The sequence below is a fragment of the Ornithodoros turicata genome, unplaced genomic scaffold (genome assembly GCF_037126465.1).
Source record: "Ornithodoros turicata isolate Travis unplaced genomic scaffold, ASM3712646v1 ctg00000887.1, whole genome shotgun sequence".
Taxonomy (NCBI): Eukaryota; Metazoa; Arthropoda; class Arachnida; order Ixodida; family Argasidae; genus Ornithodoros; species Ornithodoros turicata.
The window spans coordinates 228,465-251,696 of NW_026999411.1; the positions used below are offsets into that span (position 1 = coordinate 228,465).

The 23,232-nt window shown below is 48.5% G+C and overlaps 4 protein-coding genes across 4 annotated transcripts; 2 read left to right on the forward strand and 2 right to left on the reverse strand.

Moving 5' to 3' along the window:
• Positions 1-4,739: 4,739 nt before the first annotated feature.
• On the forward strand, positions 4,740-5,921 carry LOC135375539 (zinc finger BED domain-containing protein 4-like). The gene has a single exon (XM_064608220.1). The coding sequence runs from the start codon at positions 4,740-4,742 to the stop codon at positions 5,919-5,921; it is 1,182 nt and encodes a 393-aa protein (XP_064464290.1).
• A 4,797-nt stretch (positions 5,922-10,718) lies between these two features.
• Positions 10,719-14,542, reverse strand: LOC135375540 (piggyBac transposable element-derived protein 4-like). The gene is given in 3 exon segments (XM_064608222.1): positions 10,719-10,846; positions 10,849-11,118; positions 14,473-14,542. Coding segments are annotated over 3 exon segments (468 nt in total).
• A 5,122-nt stretch (positions 14,543-19,664) lies between these two features.
• LOC135375541 (tigger transposable element-derived protein 6-like) lies at positions 19,665-20,300 on the forward strand. Its single transcript, XM_064608223.1, has one exon. It carries the CDS (start codon positions 19,665-19,667, stop codon positions 20,298-20,300), a length of 636 nt encoding a protein of 211 aa, XP_064464293.1.
• Positions 20,301-22,140: 1,840 nt separating this feature from the next.
• LOC135375542 (uncharacterized) lies at positions 22,141-22,857 on the reverse strand. Its single transcript, XM_064608224.1, has one exon. It carries the CDS (start codon positions 22,855-22,857, stop codon positions 22,141-22,143), a length of 717 nt encoding a protein of 238 aa, XP_064464294.1.
• Positions 22,858-23,232: the final 375 nt, after the last annotated feature.

Genomic DNA, 23,232 nt, shown 5'->3' on the forward strand with positions numbered 1-23,232 from the left:
AAGGCCTTCTCTTTCATCAGTGGGCCGCACATGGGGATGTTCATTGCGCGGGCCTGACAAAACCACTTTAATAGCGCCGTGTCAATGTCCTCGTAGGGGGATGCCCTCATTCTACGCCTCTTTCCATTGCACCCACCTGCAACAGCGTCTTCGATAGCTGCTCTCTTCTTCACTATGCCGGACACTGCCGCTTCAGAAATTTCAAATTTCTTCTCAATATCTTTGCGCTTCAGTGTTCCGGCGTCCACGTCGTGAAGCAGCTGGTCTTTCGATGATGGTGAGAACTTTTCTCTTTGACATGCTTGCAACGCTACACTAGCTCAAAATACACCGCAATGCACGGCACGTCTGACAACACCAAACAAAATGGCGAGCCTGGATGCCTGGCTGGTTGGGTCATGACTCATGACCCCGCCTTTCATCCTACGTCATTGATCACGCCCAACTTCCGGAGCACGGCGGCGGCGCTACGTGAGTTCCGTTTTCGACCGCGATGGCGGAACGAGCAATTTTTTCGGGGAAATTTCGGAGTTTCGGCCGACTTTTCTTCACTATACCCGGTTCTCGGGCAGAAAAGTCTTCACTATGAACGGGTTGCAAATACATGGGCGTCTATGGGCATTCAATCGGGACCGAGATTTCCCTTCACTACATCCGTTTCTTCACTACATGCCGGTTCACTATAGCGAGGTTCTACTGTAATCGTCCTCGCTGCCGTCTAGGGAGTTAGAAATTCCGCACTTCTTGAACGAATGTACCACCATCGACTGTGGGAGAGCTTTCCAGGTGCCACGCACCCAATCAACAAGCTCTTCAAGTGTTGCTCTCTTCAGCCGTCCCGCTGGTGTCAGTGCATGTCCGTTGGAAACAAGCCAGTCGTTGTAGGCAGCGCGCACATGGTCCTTGATTGGCTTGTTTAAGCACACATTGAGCGACTGTAGTTGAGAAGTCATCCCACCAGGAATGATTACCAGATCGGTGTTGCACGCCGCCAGCTTCTCCTTGACACGCTCACTGATGTGGCACCGAAAAGAGTCTAAAACCAGCATTGCGCGAACACCGAGCTCTGCTCCAGGCCTCTTCCTCCAGACACAGTCTATCCAGTCCACCATCAAGTCATTATCCATCCACCCTTTCGAGTGCACACGGACTTCTACGTCCTTAGGGAAAGTCACGTCGGTTGGTATAGTTTTTCTTTTGAAGATCATGAACGGCTTCAACTTCTGCCTCTCCGCCGTACAGCAGAGCATCGCCGTCACTCTGTTCTTCTCGTTGCCGGAAGAAAGTATCCGCACCTGCTTGCAACCCGTTGAATCTACGCTGTGATTCGATGGCATATCGAAAAATATGGGAGTTTGATCGGCGTTTCCGATTTGCCCTAACATGTAGTCGTTCGCCTTCCGAAGCCTAATCACAAATTGCTGGAACGCGATCAGTTTCTCTTCGTAGGCTTCCATAAGCTTCTGACAGATGCTTGTCCTCCTCCTCAAGGAAAATCCCTTCCTCTTCATAAATTTCGTGATCCAGCTCCTGCTGGCTCTGAATTCTGATGAACGGATCTTGTCTATCCTTGCAAGTTGCAGTGCCTTTACCTTGATGATGTCTGTTGAAACTGGCAGCTGGCGCAGCCTCAATTCCTTGACATATTCTGCCAGTGAATCCTCCAGGGCGGGAAAACGTCCAGACTGTGGTCCATCGAATCCTTTTCGTCGATGCTTTACAGGAGATGTTTTCTTTCTGCTTTGGCCACTCGCGCACACATGTTTCCGGGACGCCGAAAACACGCGCCGCCGCCCGGTTTCCATCTTGCTCAGCTGACAGGATTACCTTCCGCTTGAACGAGGCTTCATAATGGCGTCTTCGTTGCATCGTGTAAGTCATAAAAGGTTGTAACCCAATAATACCACGTGCGAAACAGCTCCAGACCCTACAGACCGAACAGGGCGTCTGTTATAAAGTAGGGGTGTGCGAATATTCGAAGTTTCGAATACGATTCGAATAGTTTGCGCTATTCGAATGGTATTCGCAAATGGTTACAACTATTCGATTTTTTCGAATATTTTTCGAATATTACCGGAAATTGCCGTGACTGCCCATTCGTGAGAGGCCGCAGATAGAATTGTGTACAGAAAACCAAAAATGCGCGTAAAAGAGGCCGGATTCCGCAAAATTGGTACTCCATGCGCGCAGGTATGAGTCCTAGAAGTCCCCTGCACTTCGTTAAGCGTGTTTAGCGCAAACCTAGTGCAACCATATCGCCATCGTCACCGTCCTTCCTTCTCCTCCTCTTCTTCCTGTTGACGCATGCTACTCACGTGCGCGAGTCGAGCTGTAAACCGAAACTTTGGAAGTGCAACTGGTGCCGCAGTCTTCACGCCGCTACGCCGTTCTCCGGCACAATGGAAACGCCTGACGAATGCCCGACAAAGAAAAAGAAGCGCAGTGCAGTGTGGAAGTACAGTTACACCTCCCTATAGCGAAGTCGATGAATTCGGCGCGAAACTTCGTTATACAGAAAACTTCGCTGTATAGAAAGCTTGTGTAATTCCGACTATTTATTCCAGTTATTAAGATGTAATCCACATCGGTATTCGAAATCACGGAAATAGTCGCGAATGACACTGGTAGAGCCGCAAGAAATCATTTTATTTCTTTACAAAAAAGTCGGTCACTCGCGTCTGAATCGTACTAAAAAATGTAGGGGTTACATGCCTTTCATATGTAGCAAGGGCCGCAATCGCAGCTTCCTGGTTTTCCTGGGACGCAGCGTAACGTCGGAGAAGAGTGATCGCATCGAGCACCTCATTAACAGACGGAACCACGCAAACTTCCTCGGCGTCGTCACTTTCGTCACCGCTGCTACAGTTGGTTCCTTGCAGGCTTGCAACGATGTCTTCCTCACGAAGTTCTTCGGTGCATGCGGCACATGAATCGGCGTAGAGGAAGTCTTGCAGTTCGACGTCATCGGGCACGCCACCCTCCACTCTCAGTGTGTCCCACTGTTGTTCAACTGCCGGCAGAGCGAATTCGTCATCCACGTTGTCGTTAGCACATGGTTCGGAGTCATCGCTGGTGCTGCCGATTCTGGAAGTGAACCCTGCTTTTCTGAAACAGTTCACAACCACATCACGTCCCGTTGATTGCCAACTTGCTGCCAGCATTTCCACCGCTTGTATGGTATCGACCTTAGTTTCTCTCTTCAGCCGCAGATCTACCAAAAGTTTGTCGATCACACGGGCACGATAGGCACTCTTGACACTCCGTATGATCCCCTGATCCAGTGGCTGAATTAGGGAGGTGCAATTCGGCGGGAAGAAACGTACTTCCACATTTGTCAGGTTGGCATCCTCGACGTGATGTGCCGAACAGTTATCCAGCAGGAGACACACGTGGCGGTCCTTTCGGGACATCTCCCGGTCGAAGTCGACGAGCCAGTCCTTAAAAACAGCGCGTGACATCCATGCTTTCCCGTTGGACCTGTATGTCACGGGGATCCTCTTTCCTTTGAAACAACGGGGGTTCTTGCTTTTACCTATCACGAGGGGAACACGCTTGTCGCTTCCGTCCATGTTGACGCAAAACAAGATGGAAAGACGTTGCTTGCTCTGCTTACCACCTTCGCAACGCTGGCCTTTGAGAGCCAACGTACGCCCCGGCAACATTTGAAAAAACAACGCACTTTCATCCGTGTTGTAAATGTCCTCAGCGGCGTACTTTTCTAAAATGCCCCTCAACTCCTCCTCCTGCCACGTTGCAGCTCCTACAATGTCAGCAGACGCGCTCTCTCCGCACAGAACTTTGGATACGATGGCATGCCTCTTCTTGAATTTGTCCAGCCAGCCGCTACTTGCCTTGAAGCTGTCACAGCCCAGGATGTTTGCAAAATTCATTGCCTGACGCTGCAGCACTGCACCTGAAAGCGGGACCCGTTGCGATAACATTTCCATAAACCAAGCGAAGGTAGCCTTGTCGACGTCGTCGTACACGGCTGTCCTGTTCCTTTTTCGCGTGGCGCTTGGTCCCGCAGCAGCAGCTTCCAAGATGGTGTCTTTGCGCTTAAGGATTGTTGACAAGGAACTTGCGGGGATGCCGAACCTTGCAGCGACGTCCTTCTTCTTCTCGCCTTTCTCAACAGCGTCAATGATTTGCGCTTTGTCGTCAATCGAGAGGCACCGGCGCTTTTGCGCATGATTAGAGGCCATCGTGCACGCTCGGTGGTTTGGAGCACAAGTGAGACTGACAGTCTGACATGCGCGCACGTGGTCGGCAGGAGAGAAGGAAAGAATTCTCTCCCGGAAATCTACCTGGTCACTGAACTCAGGGGAGGCACTTGTCATCGATGTGTGAGGAGTGACCTTGGCACGCGCGGTTCTTGGGGGAAATTGGGGGCATCGCGGAGCGCGCGTGCTTCGTAGTAGGGAAAGTGGCTGTAAAAATATTTCGCAGTACGGAAACTCCAAATGCATGGCTTTTAATGGGACCGATGCCAAGACCTAGAAAAACTTCGTTATACGGAGAAATTCGCTATACGGAGATTTCGCTATAGGGAGGTTTGACTGTACTTCGAAGAATCTGCGACAGGCGGGAAGTGCAAGACCTGTGGCGCGTCCCTTCAGACGCCAACGGGGACGACGACGGCTCTTGCTAATCACTTGAGACGACACGTGTTGGTCTTCAAGGAATATCAAAATGAGTGTCAGCAGCTGAAAGACGGTACGCAACGCAAGATAACAGACACAATGAAAAGGCAGGACACCATATCCTCACGAAGGAAGGAGGCTCTTGACGCGAAGGTGGCAAGAATGATTGCCGTCGATCTTCAGCCGTTCTCTATTATAAACGATCGTGGTTTTCTGGAGCTGATGACAGAGGCTGTCCCGGGCTACACACCACCATCAAGAACGTCTCTTTCACGGACGATCATACCTAAGTTATATGACGACACGAGAAGGAAGGTGCAAGAAGAACTTCGCGCAGCCTTTGAAAACGGTATGGAAAGTATATCATTCACATCGGACATGTGGACTTCATGTGCTAACGAAGCCTACATAAGCCTGACTTGCCACTTTTTGGACTCAGCGTATTGCTTGAAGCACTATCACCTAAATACATCGTATTTCTCGGGAAGGCACACCGCCGCTAAGATCGCGTCAGCCCTAGAGGAACTGGTAGCGGAGTGGAGTATAGACACTCATGCGTGCCCTGTGTATATCGTCACCGATAACGCCCGTAACATGAAGGCAGCCATCAGAGAACTAGGTTGGTGTGAAAGGTCGTGTATGGCGCATACACTGCAGTTAGTCATAAGTGATGCAAAGGACTGCACACGCGGCATACAAGATCTCTGTAAGAAGGCGAGGGCAGTAGTGGGACACTATAAGCACAGCACTCAAGCTCATGGACGACTGGACGAATATCGGCGAAAGTCTGGAAAGGCTCCACTCCACGTCAAGCAAGACGTAGAGACTAGATGGAACAGCGAATTTCTGATGCTAGATCGTCTGCTTGAGTTAAAAGAGGCGATATGTGTGGACTTTGCATCTCATGATATGCCTGTGGATGGATTAACGGCCTCCGACTGGAGGCAAATGAAAGAATATGTTGGCACCCTTAAGCCCCTGGCAGATGCAACGACAACTGCAGGAGGGGACAAATACCCAACTTTGTCATCCCAGATACCAATCCTGTATTGTATTTTTGAACACTTGAGGTGTGCCTCAGAGAAAGAAGACTCAGAGTTTGCCCAAAACCTGGTCAAGAGTCTAAAAACGAGGTTTTCTGACTACCAGCTTGATGTGGCCGCCAGTCTAGCAATGTTTATTGATCCCAGGTATAAGACTCATCTACAAGAGTGTGCCGGCAAAAGAAGTATGGCTAAGGGATGTCGTATCCAAGGAGCTAGAGAAATTAGGACCAGATGAATGGCCTTCCTCGGTCGAACTGACTCCTCATCAAGAACATCAGTGTCAGTCAGCTAGCACAACACTTTGGGACAGTTTTGACCTGCTTGTCAAGGATCAAGAGTGTTCTGCCTCCCAGCCACAAAAAGAACTGGAGAACTACACTAGTGACAAACCAGTGAGTCGTGATGCTGACCCATGTCAGTGGTGGTACACCACGGGGCAACACAAATTTCCCCACTTGGCAAGACTTGCACGGAGGTACCTACCTATACCGGCAACATCAGTGCCAAGTGAACGTGTTTTTTCTTTGTCCGGCAATGTTGCATGCACACGCAGGGCCCGTCTTACACCACGACATGTGGAACATCTTGCTTTTTTGCATGATAATTTGTAGCCCTTTCATATGTGTGCCACCTTACTTTGAAATGTGAACTTCATCAAGTTTTCTTTGCTTCCAGTCTTGTATTAAAACTGATCACCTCAGATTCCAAAGCTATCGATTGCATCTGAGTAAAGTGCATAATCGTCCACATGTACATGTGCCACACGAAACAAACTCAGGGCTGATTGCAGAAATCAACGTCTTGGCATGCGATGCGGAAGTCTGCATAGATATGATGACAGCCATGATCTTGTCAGGCCACCCATTCTTATGAGTGAGCCAATTATTTGATTTAGTATTTCCAAACTATAAAGGTGAGATATTCGAAAGGTATTCGTTTCGAATGTTCCGTACATATTCGAATTCGACTCGAAATGGTGCCAAATTATTCGACTTCGATTCGCATTGAACATGAAATATTTGAAATCGATTCGACATGGGGATTTTGCTATTCGCACACCTCTATTATAAAGGCATGAAGCATGCCACATGCATGGCCACGTGACTCGTGATGTCAATGCGATTGGCCGCCTCATACCGAGTTCCATGTTTTTCTTATCACACGCCTCCGATTATAAGGCGCATGCGGTTTTGAGCACCAATTTCCCCAAAAAAAAAGTGCGCGTTAAAATCGTGCAAATACGGTAAATATGGTACGCTCTTGCATGACTACCGTATTTATTCGAATATAAGGCGACCTCAATTATAAGGCGAGGGGATATTTCGGGTCCGAAGTACAAGAAAAAAAGCACACACGCGAATATAAGGCGGGAGACTTTATTCAATCCTGCTTGCTTCGAAGAACTTCCGCAAACTGGGCACCAGGAAACAACTATCGACACAATATTCAGTCACTATCTAATTCCGAGATGCTAGAGCTTTCCTTATCACTCTCACACTGCCAAAGATTGTCACTAGGGGTGTGCGAGTACCAAATTCTAGACTGCGAATAGTTTTCGAATATTTAAAATTCACTGCGAATAGTTTTCGAATATCTAAAGTTCATAGCGAATCGAGTACAAATAGTTGGAATCAGGATTTCGAATACTTTCGAGTAATAAGAACTAACACGTCACACATTTCTTATTTATTTTCTTCCCACAAATGTACATTTTGGAGACTCTCAAACACACTGAAATAGTTGAACCTTCACTTGGTTTCAAATTCAGGCAGTCTTGGTGCACTGAGGTACACTTAACACAACACTTCTTAGTCCAGTCTAAGCACACTGGAATACTCTGTTCAGTTGTTGTTCAACAGTTCACAGGTTGTCGTGCAGAAATGTCAGCTGCCTGACATGCTCAGGGAGTAAGGCAGCTCTGCATGGTGTAGCAACATTTCCTGCTGCTGAGAATGCCCGTTCACTGGAAGCTGACGTTGCTGGAATGGCGAGGTACTTGCGTGCTAGCCTGGATGTAGATTGGAAATTTATCCAGTGGTACGTTCCAGCCTTTCACCATGTCGCGGAGAACCGATGATATTTGCGTCGCAGTATGCCTTCCCAAAAAACTACGCGTGTCCAAGTTGTACCGCTTCACTTGAAAGCTGTGATCGACGAAGTGGCACGTTAGGCTTATGAAGCTGGCGTTCGAGCGTGACGTCCACATGTCGGACGTGAATGACATGGACTCAACACCATTTTGTAAGGCGGTTTCGAGTTCTGCTTGAACTTCTCACCTTCTGTCGTGAAAGAGTTTCGGTACTAGCGTCCGGGATAGCGTCGTTCTTGAAGGAGGGCAGTAGTCTGGTACCGCTTCGGCCAGAAGTTCTCGAAACCCGCGATCCTCGACCACACGGTACGGTTGGTAGTCTAGGGCTATCATGCGTGCCACTTTGACATCCAATGTTTCTTTACGAGCACGTGGCAGCTGTCTCTTTGTGGCGAACTTGTCGATTCTTTGCTGTTCCGCCTTCTTAGCCTCATGTTTCTTCTTAAACTCAGCATAAAGTAGGTGATGTCGCTTCAAATGATTCACGATGCTGGTTGTGGACCCCGATGGTGTCTGGATGCGCGCAGAGCACCGGTTGCAACTAGCAGAAACTGCCGATTCTCTTTGGAAGTAGTCCCACACGGCGCTTCTGTTTGTTCGCTTCGCTGCCGCGTTATCCTGCACAACTTCACAATCGTGTCCATCATCCTGCAGTTTTTCAGTTGTACACACAGCCGAACTTGCCATGCCCTGCGCGACTCGTGACTGCGTCTCAACGGTTTCATCAGTTGCACGTGGTTTCGCTTTGGGAGAGGAGTGGCGAAAAGCGCGAGGAGGAAGCTCACGCGCTGTGACGTCACCAGGCAGCGCTACCAGCCTAGCAGCACGCGCGGGTGTCTTCGCGTGCATCTCTGCCGGTGGGCAGATACTCGAAAAATATTCGAAAATTGCGAATAGCGAATATCCTTTGCGAATATCAACCGAATATAGCGTATTACTCGATTCGTATTCGAAAATTCGAGTACTCGCACACCCCTAATTGTCACCTTCGAATCCATCCAAAGAGGTTGATATACAACACTTCCTGAAGGATGCTGCCACCACCCCCTCTGGTATGGCGGCCCAGGCGTCAACGACCCACTGCACAACAGTCAGTGATGGCGACCGCTTCAACCGTCCCGACGGCATCAACTCCGCGTTGTCCCCGCTCATCCATTCGTTATATAGCCGCCGAACATTGTCCTTAAACGGCTTCCTAAGGCAGACATCCAGGGGTTGGAGCTGACTTGTCATCCCCCCCGGGATGACAACCAGCTCCGTCCGTTCTCCTTCCAGTTTTTTCTTCACTGGTTCCGTTAGGTGTCCACGGAACGCGTCAAGAACCAGCATAGCCTCATGGCTCAAAAGGGCACCTGGTCGCCGACACCAAACTGTCCTTATCCAGTCCAGCGTCAGCTCTTCTGTCATCCAACCTTTTTCCTGACAACAAACGACCGTGCCTCTTGGGAAAATTTCGTTTTTGGGAAGGGTCTTCCGCTTTAGCAAGATGTGGGGGCAATTTCCGGCCATCGTCAGTGCACGCCAGCATAACCGTGATACATGCATGTCAAAAAAGATGGGGGTTTCGTCCGCGTTGCCAATCTGCCCGAACAGAAAGTTGTACTTCTTCCTGAGGCCGATGACGTATCTTTTGAAAAGAAACTAGCTTCTCTTCGTAATCCTGCGGTAACTTCTGGGCAACTGATGTTCGCCTCCGCAGGGAAAATCCAGCCCGTTTCATGTATCTTTGTATCCATCCTCTACTGGCCTTAAACTCACACGCCGGAATGCCACGTGCCCTTGCAAGCTCCCTCGCTTTTACTTGCCGCATCTCCGTAGTGACTGCCAGGCAATTGCTCCTTCTCTCCTTCACGAACGCAGTAAGACTTGCTTCAAGGTCGGGAAATACTCCTTTTTGAGGACCGCGAGAAGCCTTCCTGGTCGCAGCACAAGCAAACAAGGCTTCCTCGTGTCTCCTCTATCGCCGCACGTTGTTCTCGGGGACGTTGGACTTCCTTCCCGCCGCACAATTCCCGACGACTTCAGCTTCCAATATAACCTTTCTTTTGAAACCTGCGTCATACTGCATACGCCGACTTAACATTCTGAAACGACTTGGAAACCACGAGGAGATACGAGATACGCGACGCTATTGCCATGCAGACAGTGCGGAGCCGCAGATGATGCGAACGAGCTGAGGATGCGACAGAGGTCCTTCCCCCGTGATGCGAGAGCGCGCGAATCATGCTGCTCCTTCTTTCGTAAAGCGAGGGAGATCCTCACCACTGCCTTACATCATGTTGCACAATGCAAACAATGACTCTCCCTTTGGTGATGGTGGAGGAGATAAGGTCAAAGGAATTACAGGGCCCCGAACCTTATCTCTGTTTTGACCTTTTTACCCCCCTCGCAACAATATACGGCAAAGCTGTGTGACATCGCACTGGTGGAAAACAGTTACCAGAACACGTGGAGGGAACATATCAGGGCAACTTCTGGGAACATTACGCATCACCATTCCGCAAGTCAGCTTCACCTAACGCCAGCGTGCTTTAGGAGAAGCTCGCTGTAGAACACTGTCGCGCGACTCTCGGGTAGAAAGCACGTGCTGGGTCTTTTGAATCATCTCGCGAATTTGGGCAGTATTGGCCAAAAACGGAGACACAAAATTGTTATGACCGACATCTTTCATTGACAGTAATAAAAAATGAACAGTCACTGTCTATTTCCTTGCCTCAGTTTGTATTTTGGTTTAATTCGTTTGGTACGAATTTTTTCTGCTACCCCGTGGGATTTGTATCATCGAGATTCTACTGTAGTATGGGGCATCCCGTGAACGCTAAAACAAAAATTTCAGCTCTATCTCAAGAAATGGCATAGATACTGATCAGCAGGGAATTGAAATAAATATGCCAACATAGGAAGATCTTTATTTTGGACAACTCTTGCCACCTATTGGCCCAACTATGGTAGTGCACGCAGAGTGTAGTACTACTCGAAGCATGGCAGTACACAAAGGGCCTTTCTACATTTTACACACCAATACCTTGTCTCTTTTCTGAGTTTTTTGCCGTCACTACCTTTTTCCTGGAGCACAAAGTAGATTTTCTTGTTGGCAGTTCCCTTTTCTCTGTAGGGGGTATGTAGGATACAAAGTGGCACCCCGTGAGGCAATCTGAGTCCATCACTGGTGGCGGTCTTCCCACAGCTGGCCTTTCTGCTGGATCGTGGTATTTTTCTAACATCTTTCTTATGAGAGCCACACGGTAGTCCAGCTGCTGCAACCTCCCTCCATCATTTTTGTAAAAGAAAAAAGAATTGAAGACGGTCTCATCCAGAAGCTGCCTAAAAATCTTCTTATAATATACCGTATTTACGCGATTCTAAGGACCTCTTTTTTTTCAAAATGTGGCAGCCCAAAGTAGGGGAGGGTCCTTACATTAGAGTACAATGACTTCGAGACATACAAATGCCTTTAAAAAAGCGAAAATCCTGGCCTTTATTGCGCTAAGACGTGTCGTCACCGCCGTCGGTTGAAACAACGGAATCAGAGTTCCCGGCGAGGTTATCCTCCCACAAAATGTCATCTTCTGTGCCATCCAAGGCGTTGCTTATCGAGCACTTTTTGAAGGACTTTTCAACGATCTCTGGGTGAATGGCTTTCCACGCACCGGAAACCCACTGCGCGATGGTTGCCGGAGACGCCTTCCGTATCTTGCCAGCTGGCGTCCGCTCGTGGGCACCATCCCGAATACACGCTTCGTATTCCGCATGGAGATTCGCCTTAAAGGAGTACAGAGGGCCATCCAAAAAAATTTCAGATTAAGGCATCTGATGAAAGTGCGTGTGTCATTATACCGAATAGCGCAAAAGGTTTTGATGTGTGCAATTTGTTTCCCAGAAAAAAACTCTCATAAACATAGCTCTGCGCCTTCACCCTTAACTCGCCACTCCAGCTATAACGAGGATGAGGAGGTATGATGCCACGTCACCGATGACGGCATAAGGAGACTCGTTCTGGTTTGCCGGTCAGTGGGGGTCAGCGCCTTGTCCCTTTGCCGCCGTAAACCTGTTTTGCCAGTTTTCCCGGAGAATTGGGGAGAGAAGGAGCGGCCGAAGCATTACCGAGCAAGGAGAAAGGCTTTATCAGAACCCCGAACAGCCGAGTAGCAGACGACAGCGGAGTAGCAGACAACATTTCTCTAGGCCAATCAGCGAGCGTTCTCCTTATAGCGTCAGCGCGAGGTTCCAGGCAGATCACAGGCTGGTACTGCTCTTCACCACCGTTACGCACGGTCGCTTTTTGCGGCGTATTTTAAATTCAATTTCTGCGATAATTATGACTCCGTGGTGTAAATTACTTCGCATGGTGAATCTTACTGGCCTACTTAACAGTTTTATAGGAAGAAAATTGGGTGTTAAAAATGACTTCTGTGCTACTTTAAGGGGGGACGCGGGTTTCAACTTCGAAAAAAATACAAAAAATCGATTTTTTGAAAATGGCATGACTGGTCTCTATAATACCTATTCTACACAGTGCCAAAGTATTTTCCCTGAAAACGCACCGTAAATGCAAAAAAAAAAAAGTTTCATAAGTCAAGGAATTGCGATGCGCACCAGAAATTCTGAAAAAAACGGCTATTTTTGAATGCCTCTATCTCTGGAACGGGACCGCCGATCGGCGCTGTCTTGGTATCGCTGGAAAGAGAAATCTTTCGCGTTCAAAGTTCCCGCTTCGGCTATCTGCGCCAATGCGAAGCAAGGTGGCAAACTGCTGGAATTCAGAGGGACCCGCGTGAGCCCTCATTGGCTACTTCGGCCCACGTGGTCGCTGTGCGCTTTGCCATTGGACTCGTCCGCGGTTGCCATGGTGACGACTGCTGCTGCCACCATTCTTCTATCCTTTCGCATGGTCGGCGACTGCTTGAGACTCCCGTTTCGTTTTTTGCGTGCTTTATTGTCCGATTCCTTCGGAAGATATGGAACGACGATCATTCAAAAAGAAGCGCACTACCAGACATCAATTCGGTAGCCGTAAGCGAAAGTCACCCAACGTAAAGAAGAAAAAGACGACTACGTCGACTCCTGTATTGGAAACCGAAAGTAACGTTCATGTTATTGCGCATGAGGGTTCTGGCGATGATGTTCACCGGAACGTTGGTTCTAACGATGACCAAATGCCGTCCACGAGCTCAGGTAGGACTATTCAGGTGCATTTGGAGCCTACTTTTGTGGATCACGAAGCATCACGTCGGGCGTCCGAGACAGTTCAAGCCGCATTGCGTGCCGTGTCGGCGACTGAACGCAAGATGGACCTGACAGGCGACAGTCGCGATTCTACAGATCCACCGGAGTCGGAAGAATTTTTGATTTGCCAGATTGCGGCAATGAACGCTCTGCTGGGCCACACACTATGCGAGGAATGCGGGCAGCGCGGAGTTAGTGTTGCGCTTGGCACTAAGCACGGGCTGGCGGCAAAAATGCAGCTGACTTGTGAATCCTGCGGAACTATCGCGACTGAGTGGTCCTCCCCGCGTATGGAGGACAGCGGAGCCTTTCAGGTAAACATGAGAGCCATGCAGGCTATAAAGAGTATAGGAAAAGGCTCTTCTGCGCTCACTGACTTCTGGTCTATCATGAATGTCTCTCACCGGGGCCTGCACCACAAAACATTTCAAGAGCACTTGAAGCGGACTTTTCGACCTGCTGCTTCGGCAGCAGCTGAAAGTGTGTTCAAAGATGCTGTAGCTGCAGTGAAGGAGGTCTACCAAAAAATGGACGGAACATTCACAAGAAACATCACTGTTGTCTACGATGGCACGTGGATGACGCGCGGCCACACTTCGCATATCGGTGTTGGCACAGTGATAGATTTCTACAGCGGACTGGTAATTGACTCCATAGTGCTTTCCAACTGGTACCTTGGTTGCGTAAAAGGCCCAAAGGAGGAAGACTCCGGTTACACAGAATGGAGAGAGTCGCATGTGTGCCAAAAAAATACAGATGTAAAGTCCTCTGGTATGGAAGCAGAGGCCGCCCTCCAAATGTTCAGGCGCTCTCTCGCAAAGAACGACCTACGATACACAAGTATCGTGTGTGACGGGGACAGCAGGACGTTCTTGGCTCTGTGCGAGGACAAAACATACGGCTTCATGCATTGAAGAAAGAAGACTGTGTGAACCATGTCCAAAAGCGCATGGGTTCTGCACTTCGCACACTTGTTACAAAGAGCAAAAAAGACAAACCCCTCGGGGGACGTGGTGGCCTCACCCAGGACTTGATAAAAAAGCTAACAAATTACTATGGATTGGCACTGCGAAACAACGAAGAAGTAGATGACATGCAGCGAGCCGTCATGGCAACCTACTATCACGTTACGTCTACAGATGAAGATCCTCATCATGAGTTGTGCCCACCAGGTCCCACGAGCTGGTGTAGGCACAGAGTAGCTGAAGAAGGAGGCCAGCCTCAGCTGCCACACAAGTACCGGCTGGCACGTCATGTTGCCGAGGCAGTCCTGCCGATATACCAGCGCTTGTCTGATCCACAGCTTCTCGAGAGGTGTCAAGGGAAGAAAACCCAAAACGCTGCAGAAAGCCTCCACTCAGTGATATGGTCGCTTCTGAGGATGAATTCTGAGGTCGATTCTGAGGTGTGGGCCAAACTTGGGGGGGGCGGGTCCTTAGAATCGCGAGGTCCTTAGATTCGAGAAAATACGGTATTTTCTGTCGCTTCCGTGCGACAGGATAGCTCGACATCATCTGGTCTGCCTTATCGACGCCACCCATAGTGTGGTCGTAGCCACATACTATAGTTGGTTTTATGACATCTTTTCCTCGCCTGTCTTGCAGCGTTTCCATTGTCGCTGTGTGCACTGTGCTCATCACTGTGACCGCCTTTTTGTCCTTCCACTGGAGAGCGATGGCCATTCCTTTCTTGATGGCCTGAATCTCTCCCTTTTTTATCTTGGGAGACTTGAAGGAGTCTGGGAGGTCTTTCCAGTTTGATTGCACGGTTCCATACACGTCGGTGTGTCGAGCAATGTGGATGTCGACTACTGTGGGGGACGTATAGAAATTGTCAATAGTCAGGCAATACCCCTTGTCTAGGAGTGGATCCATGAATTTCAGCACAACCTTTGTGCTCATGGCGTACTCTTGGTCAGTCGGTACAGAGGGCGAGCTGAGATCAGGTCCGTTTCCTGTGTATATGGTACTGTTCCATATACCAGGTGGTGGTACATTAAAATCTCATTAAGTCAAACGCCAGTTAAGAACAAAATTAGGCTTAAGTTGAACGCCCACAATGTCCCGTGCACGGCCTGTATTCCAGTAATGTAAATAATACCTGCTTTCGTCGAAATCGTTTAACAAAATCTTCGACTTCTTCACCAAAATTGTGGACAACGTGCTCTTTGGTATCCGGAAGTCCGCGGCAATCTCACCTTTTGATTTTGTGCCGGCTTCAACCGCTGCTATCAGCTCGCGCTTTTTTGCAAGCGTGACAGGCTTTGCCCTGCATTGCCTCAGCGTCGACTATGACATGTCGTGCAAAACATCACATTGTGCGCACAGTACACACAGTTCTTGACTTCCACTTCACTGCATCCTCATCTAGCATCTTTGGCGCCGAACAGCCTAGCCCGCGCACAGCGTCTCGCGCTAGTTTTGGAATTACGCAAGTCTTGATCCTGTCGACTCTTGATCACGCGAACTTGGATTGGATTGTGTTGGCTGGCTTGAAGCACTTGGCCGATCATGGCGATCCATAGTCGAGAAAGGTGGTGGTTACCGATCCGAAGTGAAACTCGACTTAAACAGATGAAAAATGTCGCCTGGGACGAAACATTTGTTCAGCCTAGCCGTAATTTTTTTGTGTTCCTCCCAGAGTAATAACATATTTGGAGTTCGTGGACTGATTGCTGATGGGTTGACACAGCTACAGGCATAAAATTGTGAATTTTTTGCACTCGATTTTTGTTACATCTGCAAAAACGTTGAAAAAATGCCATTTTCCCCGTACGTGATAACACGACAACCAGTACCTCAATGCTGCTGACATTTGGCATGCTGCTTTATTGAAGCCTGCCAAGTGAAATGACCTAGAATCGCTTACTTCTCTGAAGAAACTAATTTTTGGTGATTTTTTGAAATTTTTTGGTGAAAAAAAATGGGGGGTTGTCTTACGTAAGAAGCTCCCAAACAGAAGATTACCGATAGAATGACACCATTCTAGTTCAGTACAGAGCCAAGTACCCTGGCAGTGTGTGTGCAAAAAATCATGCATGTGTGGCGGATACTTTTTGAGATATCCTGTTTTCCGTCTTGAAAATAAGCAAAAAATGCGTATTTGAGAAAATTGGATTTTTCTGACATATTTACAAGTATCTCATAAGAAGATGTCCGTAGGCTCCTAAAACTCCCCAGGCTTGTACGTCAGGCCTTCATTCACCTCGTCCTTCTGAATTTTCTTCTTCCGTCTTGCCCGAAGCACCTTCCTGCCTTGTTTCGCAGAGGTTGTCGTGCAGCGCAAGCTCTTGGAAATCCTTTCCTCATCTTGCTTCATATACCCAGTGCTCGTATAATATCCTGCACTTATTCCAAGCAGTTCAAACACACGTAGTAGGCCTCTGAAACCATCGTTGAACTGTACTATAGCATCTGCTAAACCAAACTCCATAGTTTCACGCCCAACAAAAGTATTTTTTGGTACCCGTTGCCACACCACACCATTGAAGCACTCATTGTTGTTCTGTGTCTTGCCATGAAGACACTTTGAGAGCAGCTCATCCCGACACAACTCCATGTATGTCGGCTTCACCTTGTTGACGATGTCTTGGGGCAGTCCACCCTTCTCCTTGAACTGACCCTGTCGTCCCTCAGCAGCATTCCTCTGGACGCGGTACCAGCTGTCCCGCCCTCTTGGGCATTGCCCATGCATTGGCTTCTCCTTTGATGAGCAACAGTGAAAAAATGATGCTATTCAGCACTTTTCATGGCTGTCAAATTGTTTGGATTGCTCCGAATAGCAATGCCGTAGTAGTTCTGCAGCCTGTCGATGAAGGAGTCTGTCAGCTTTCCTTTTCCTCCTAGTCCTGACACTGCTTTCTTCAATTTACGAAGTCTTGTTCCAACTCTCTTTTGGACATGGCCAATGCACTCGAACTTCTTCACAGTCTCCCCTTCGTAAATGTCCTTGACCTTTAGGAAACTCTTTGAGTCCCCATCACCGTAGTATTCATTGTACAGCAGTCCTCGATTCTGAACTGACCCTTCGAATATTCGGTACACGCCGACAGGTTCCATGTTTGGTGCTGAGCCCTTATAGTTGGATGAGCACGCATGATCCTTGAGCAGGTACTCCACTGAGCTTTTCTGTAGTTTCTCCATTTTTTGGCACACCTGGCAGAATGATGACATGGCCTCAACGTCAAGTACCTTCCCTGCTTCGATAGAAATGACGCTAACGCAGCCATTGGGGGAACTGTAGCCTCGCTTCTGCCATGTTCCGTCAACTGAGTACCCGCATTTTGCCACACCATCATCATCAACCCCTTTCAATGATTTGACAACTTTGGAAGCCGTCAACATGGACTCTTCTGCTGCCTGCATTGCAGCGGCTTTGAGCTTCTTCGCATGTGATCCATATGACTTTTTCCTTAGCGGTGGCGGCATGTTCATCGTTGCACAAAACCGCCTTGCACTGCTTCTGCCCTTGCCGATCTGTCTCATAGCATAGACAAATCGCGTGTTGACGTCAGCAGCCTTTCCACTCTTTGTAGATGTCTGGAAAGTAGTTTCCTCGGCACAATGCGTACAGGTGAGGCACATTTTTGAGGACAGTCCTTCGACAGTGGTTTCACTAAGTTCAAGGCCAATTCCACCACAGTTCGAACATGCCAAGGCTTGAAATACGTTCTCCAAAAGCGTGACATCAAGCAAGCGGAAACCAGAGAGTGCTGAGCCTGATGGAACATTGCCTGGACCTGGTATCCCTCGAAGTTTTGACGAGCTCGCTGTGGTATCACAAGGGGCTGTGTCGTCGTCATGCTGTAGCTTGCGCACCTTGTCGCGAGTCACGTAACGATTGCCAGTGAATTTTCGCTTCTTCGTTCTCACCGCGCGACCCTTGCCCATTGCACATCAGTTTCACACAGGCACAGTCAAAAATATACTATCTAAACACTGAAAACGAAACGAATAACGAAAAGGAAAACTGTAGAACGATTTCTTCGAAGCGCGAACAGAACAACGTGGAAATTTCCAACCATCACAGAATGGTTGCCAGACGATGCCCGGTGTGTAGCCAAACGCGTGAGATACCGCTTAGAATTTTTCGTTGCGTTTTTAATAATTTAAATGCCTGCTTTCGGTCACACTTTCGGTTCACGAGGGGCGTGACCAATTCTAAGAAATTCCTCGGATCTCCCGTTCTATATGGCGCAATCAAAAACTTTTTGCGCGAAAATGTGCCCTAGACGTCCTAGTTTCGGTTTCGAAATCAATCCAACTTTCGATTTCTTTTCGAAATTTTTCAAAAGTTTGGGTGCCCGACCACCTTAAGGAGGGACGTGGGGATCAACACAAACTTTTTTGTTTCTTAATAGATTATGATGAAAATTTGCACCATCGTTGATAATGCCCTCAAAGTGAATTTACCAGAAAAAATATTGTGACATCTCTAAAACTTTTTTTTTACAAATTTTTACAAATTACAAAATCTTAATTTTGTGAAAGGCCTGCAGAGTTTGAAAAATGTGACAGAAGACAGCTTGAACTTGGAGTGTATCCCCAAATGTGTGGTTGAGGTTGTGACATTCTTAGCTTTTTCAATTTCCACTATGACAATTTCTGGTTTTCATTTCTCTGCATGCGGTCGCAACTGACGCATCTAGTCAAACCCGTGCATAACGATCCCTCGCACAACGATAAACCTAATAAAACGATCGTTTCTATTTTTATCGTCAGAAAATACATTATGTCTATGGACAATTGACCCTCGTGTAACGATAGAGATCGCCGTTCCAAGTACTCGTCCAACGATGGCCGCCGCCCGCGTGCACGCTCTTGCATGACGTGCGCTGTCGGGTGCTATGCCCTTCCGCGAATTGTAGGACAGAGGAAGAACCAGGAACGGAACGCCGCGGGGCTGTGCCCTGAGTCATAGGTCATAGCACCCTTTGCACACGAACCCCTTTTGTGCGACTACGTGACCTCTTTTGTTCCGGTCGCCACGGTCACTCTACTCCAGCAAGTTGCGATTTGTGACATTCTGCTCCCGGCCCCTGCGTTTGCGCATCACCGGTAGCGTCGTCAACGATGGCGTCTCAGCCAATAAAACGAAAAGCGATTGACTTGAGTGTCAAGCTGGCGATTATCGAGGACCATCAGCACAGAACAAAGGTGCCGGGAAGAACAGTGCCGGGAAGGCGGCATGGTTGGACCAGCATCTGCGGGACATCTTTGATAGATACGAAGAGAGAGACATCTACAACGGTGATGAAGCTGTGGACTGTTTTACCAGCTGCTACCTTCAGGAACACACGCTCTTAAGGGAGAAGACTGTGCAGGTAGAAAACACAGGAAGGTACGACTCACAGTGTTCCTTTGTGCAAATATGGACGGTAGCGACCGCAGAACGCTGTTTGTCATTGGGAAATCGAAGAGGCCGCGTGGCTTTACAAGTGCCGCAGCGATGCCTGTGCGGTACCGCAACAATACCAAAGCATGGATGACCCGCGAGCTTTTCAAGGAGTGACTTGAAGAGTTCGATGCTGAAATGCGAAGAAAGCAACGGAAGGTTCTATTGCTCCTTGATAACTGTACGGCACACCATGTTGAGGCGAACCTAATGTCAGTGGAAGTTCTTTTTCTGCCGCCGAATACTACTGCTGGGCTTCAACCTATGGACATGGGCGTGATCGCCAACGTGAAGCTGTTTTACAGACGACGTGTGGTCGACAGAATTATCTTCAACATTGACCAGAGCAGAGCGCTGGGACAGGACCATGTCCCGGAACTGAAAGTAACGGCGTCAATGGCTGTTCAGTTTCTGAGTGCAGCGTGGTATGAGGTGCGGCGCTCCACGATACGAAACTTCTTTTTGAAAGGAGGTTTCGTTCCGCCCAATCTCGAAACAATCATCAACGATGATGACGACGACGCAGACTTTGCTGCCGCCGACACTGAACGCATGTGGGAACAGGCCAGGAACTCCAACTTGGTAGGGAAAGACACGTCGTTGGACGAGTACCTCCGCGTAGACAATGACGTCTTGGTGACCGAGCCGGTGACGGAAGATACAATTGTCCAGGAAATACAATCCCGTGACGCAGATGAAGACAGCACGTCAGATGAGGATGAAACCGCCTCGTCAACGACAACATGTGGAAGCGCGCTCCTTGCTGTCGACTTCCTCCGAAATTTAATTGTGAAACGAGGGCTCCCGGCCCAATATTTCGCCCACTTAGACACAGTTGAACGTGACGTTGTTCGCCTTTGCAATGAGGGCCAAGTGCAATCGAAAATAACGACGTATTTTCAATAAAAGACAATTTCCCGAGCCTTTATCGTTGCGTGTCTCTTTTGCATCGCGCGTGAGAGGGCGCGCAGTTTGCTATTTCCGCAGCGTGACGCTATCCACGGTCAACCCTCCTGTAGCGATGTCCCCCGTATAACGATTGAATTCGCGATGACCGTGAATATCGTTATAGGCGGGTTTCACTGTAAACGTATGACGATAGCAAATTGTAAATTGATTTACCTGCAAAAATAAGAATATCACGACCTGTAGGAATGTTCAGTGATTGTAAGAAAACGGACCGCACCAATATAGACAGAGTCGTTACGGAGATATCAGTTTCACAAGCGAAGCAGGTAGAGCGAACAGTTTTTTAAGAAAATGAAGCGCAAAGTTTCACGCTCTCTTTACTGCAAATTAGAACGCTCCAGCAGTGTAGTCTTTTGTGCACAGGTTCGCTTGCATTCTGGCGCTTTGTTTGATGCACTTTGACTGTTTTTGCCTTTGATCAAAAGTCTGACAAGGCAGTAAACTCGTGCCCAATGCCGTTGTTAGCTCGTTAGCTCTTGTTAGCTTTGCATAACAGATGCTCGTAGGGTTCTGCAGTTCCTCAGGGTTGGGATCATAGGCGTACCGAGCGCGGGAGAGGGGGGCTGCAAGCTTTGCCCCCACCCAACCACCTAGGCTCTACTTGGGCAAACCCCTTGGAGAAAACCTTGGGAATGCCAATGGTCGAGATCATCACGAATTAGCCTAAGTTTTGGCTCAGTGCCAGACACCGAAGTCCACGACGCTTGTACTCCTGCGGCACACCACCGCTGACTCCAAATGAACTTGGACTGTGCAACCTGAGCTCGTGAATGGCACAGCCTCCAGAATATTATCGGAAGAAGTACTGGATAGTGCTTCGACAATAACATCAAAAGAAGTATTTCGTCGTGCTTCGACGACATCACCACCGCTAAACACGTCAACAAAGCGCTCGCTTTCGAATTCCGGCGCAGGAGCCTTTTTCTTCTTTCTCGTCGACAGCTTCCGCTTTCGGCTTCCGAAATGCTGGACGGCGCCGTACTTTCATTTCAAAACTCATTTGTCCATCGTAAGAATCGTCCACGTTCGAAAACACAGCAAGAAATAGGAACTAAAAGTTGCGATCACAATCCCCTCGTGAGAAAGAGCAGACACTCCGGCGGCCATAGGAGCCGGATGCCAAGGGCAACTGAGGAGCGGCCAATCTTAACGCGCACACAAATCATGTGGCACGGATTTCTCGCTTCGGGGCCTTGGAACTTTCCCTTTTCGTCGGAGCGCTTCTCACTGGAGAAGTTCGGATACGCGGGAACTTTGAAGAGGGCTAAAAGTACCGTCGATTGGTGCAAAGATGACGTCGCTCGGTGATGTCGTTCCCGAGACATGGCTGTTTGAAAAACAATGATTTTTCGTCATTTTTCCAATATTGCCTGCTACCATGCCTGAGAAAAAACGAGTTTTGGGGCTCTTTGAGGCGGATTTGAGCAAAAATACTCTGGGATTATATAGAAGACAGATCTTTGTCACCAAAAGTGCTATTTCCAAAAAATCCGTTTTTTTGTCATTTTTCGCGAGTTGATCCCCGCGTACCCCCTTAAGTGCCAGCTGTTTAGGGGCCAATTTTTATCAGACCTTTCAGTTGTTTGATAAGTGAAAATACTGCTCAAGTCAAACTGGTCTGGATGGTGGGTGTTTGAGTGAATGAGATTTTACTGTATACAGTAGAACCTCGTTAATTCGAAGTCTCCTGGATGGCAGAAAATTTTCGAATTAAGCGATCCCAGACAAAAAATAAGTCCAACATAGTTTATTGATGGAACTTCTAAGTGTAAGGGTGCTAAGACAGAAAGAAGTCACTTATCTTCGTCTGTCCCGTGCGAAAACTGCCTTCGCACGCCACTGTTCTTTCAAGACAGGTCACTAAATCCATCATGTCACCATGTGCACCGTTAGTTTCCACAAAGCCGCGCACAATGCTAACGGCACCGAGCACTTCGGAGAACGACGGCACGCGCGGAGGCTCGTCACCACCATCGTCATTCCCACAGCTCGCTGCTCCGTCAGGAGACTGCATGTTCGCCTGCTCCCAAAGCCTTAAAAAGTTGCCATCTTCCCCGCTGTCGATCGAGGTCACTCCCTCCGTAGAATCCAGTGCTGTGTCTGGTGAGAAGAACCCAGCATGCCGGAAGCACTGCTCGATCATGGAAGACTTCAGCAGCTTCCAAGAATACGCCATCAGTGATATGGCTCCCAGCAAGTCCTTGCCGTTTTCATAACACAGGAGCATTCTTCTAAGAACGTGGCTGCTGTAGATCTTTCCTGTCTGTAGAATAACACCCTGATCCATTGGCAGCGAAATCGACGTCGTGTTCGGAGGCAGAAATACGATTCGTATCGCCTGGAGGTTCTGAATGGCACCATGCGTAGAACAGTTGTTGACAGTGAAGACGACGCAGCGACCCTTTGCACTGAACTTTCGGTCCATAACTCTGATGTACTGTTCAATGAGTGCAGATGTTACCCTGGCTTTGGTGTTGCTGCGGCAGGCGTGCATTCTTGAAACATCTGGGTTTTGCGTATTTGCCGATTATTAGAACAGGCAGCTTCTCTGAACCAGATGCAGTTGCACCAAACAAGACTGATATACGATCTTTCTTCTGCTTTTCCCATGTGGCTTTCGACGTGGCTGTAAATGTATGAGCTGGAAGCATCTTATACAAGAGTGTGGCTTCGTCCAAGTTGAAAACGTCATCGGGGTGGTATTCTTCCAAAAGTGGCTGTAGCGTATGTGACCTCCAGTTGGTTACGACTTCTTCATTCACGCTCCCACTTTTCCCCACACCCTTTAAGGTACGTCAGATTGTGGCGCGTCTTAAAACTACAAAACCACCCGTTGCTGCAGCTGAAGTTCTCGCATCCCAGTTGATCT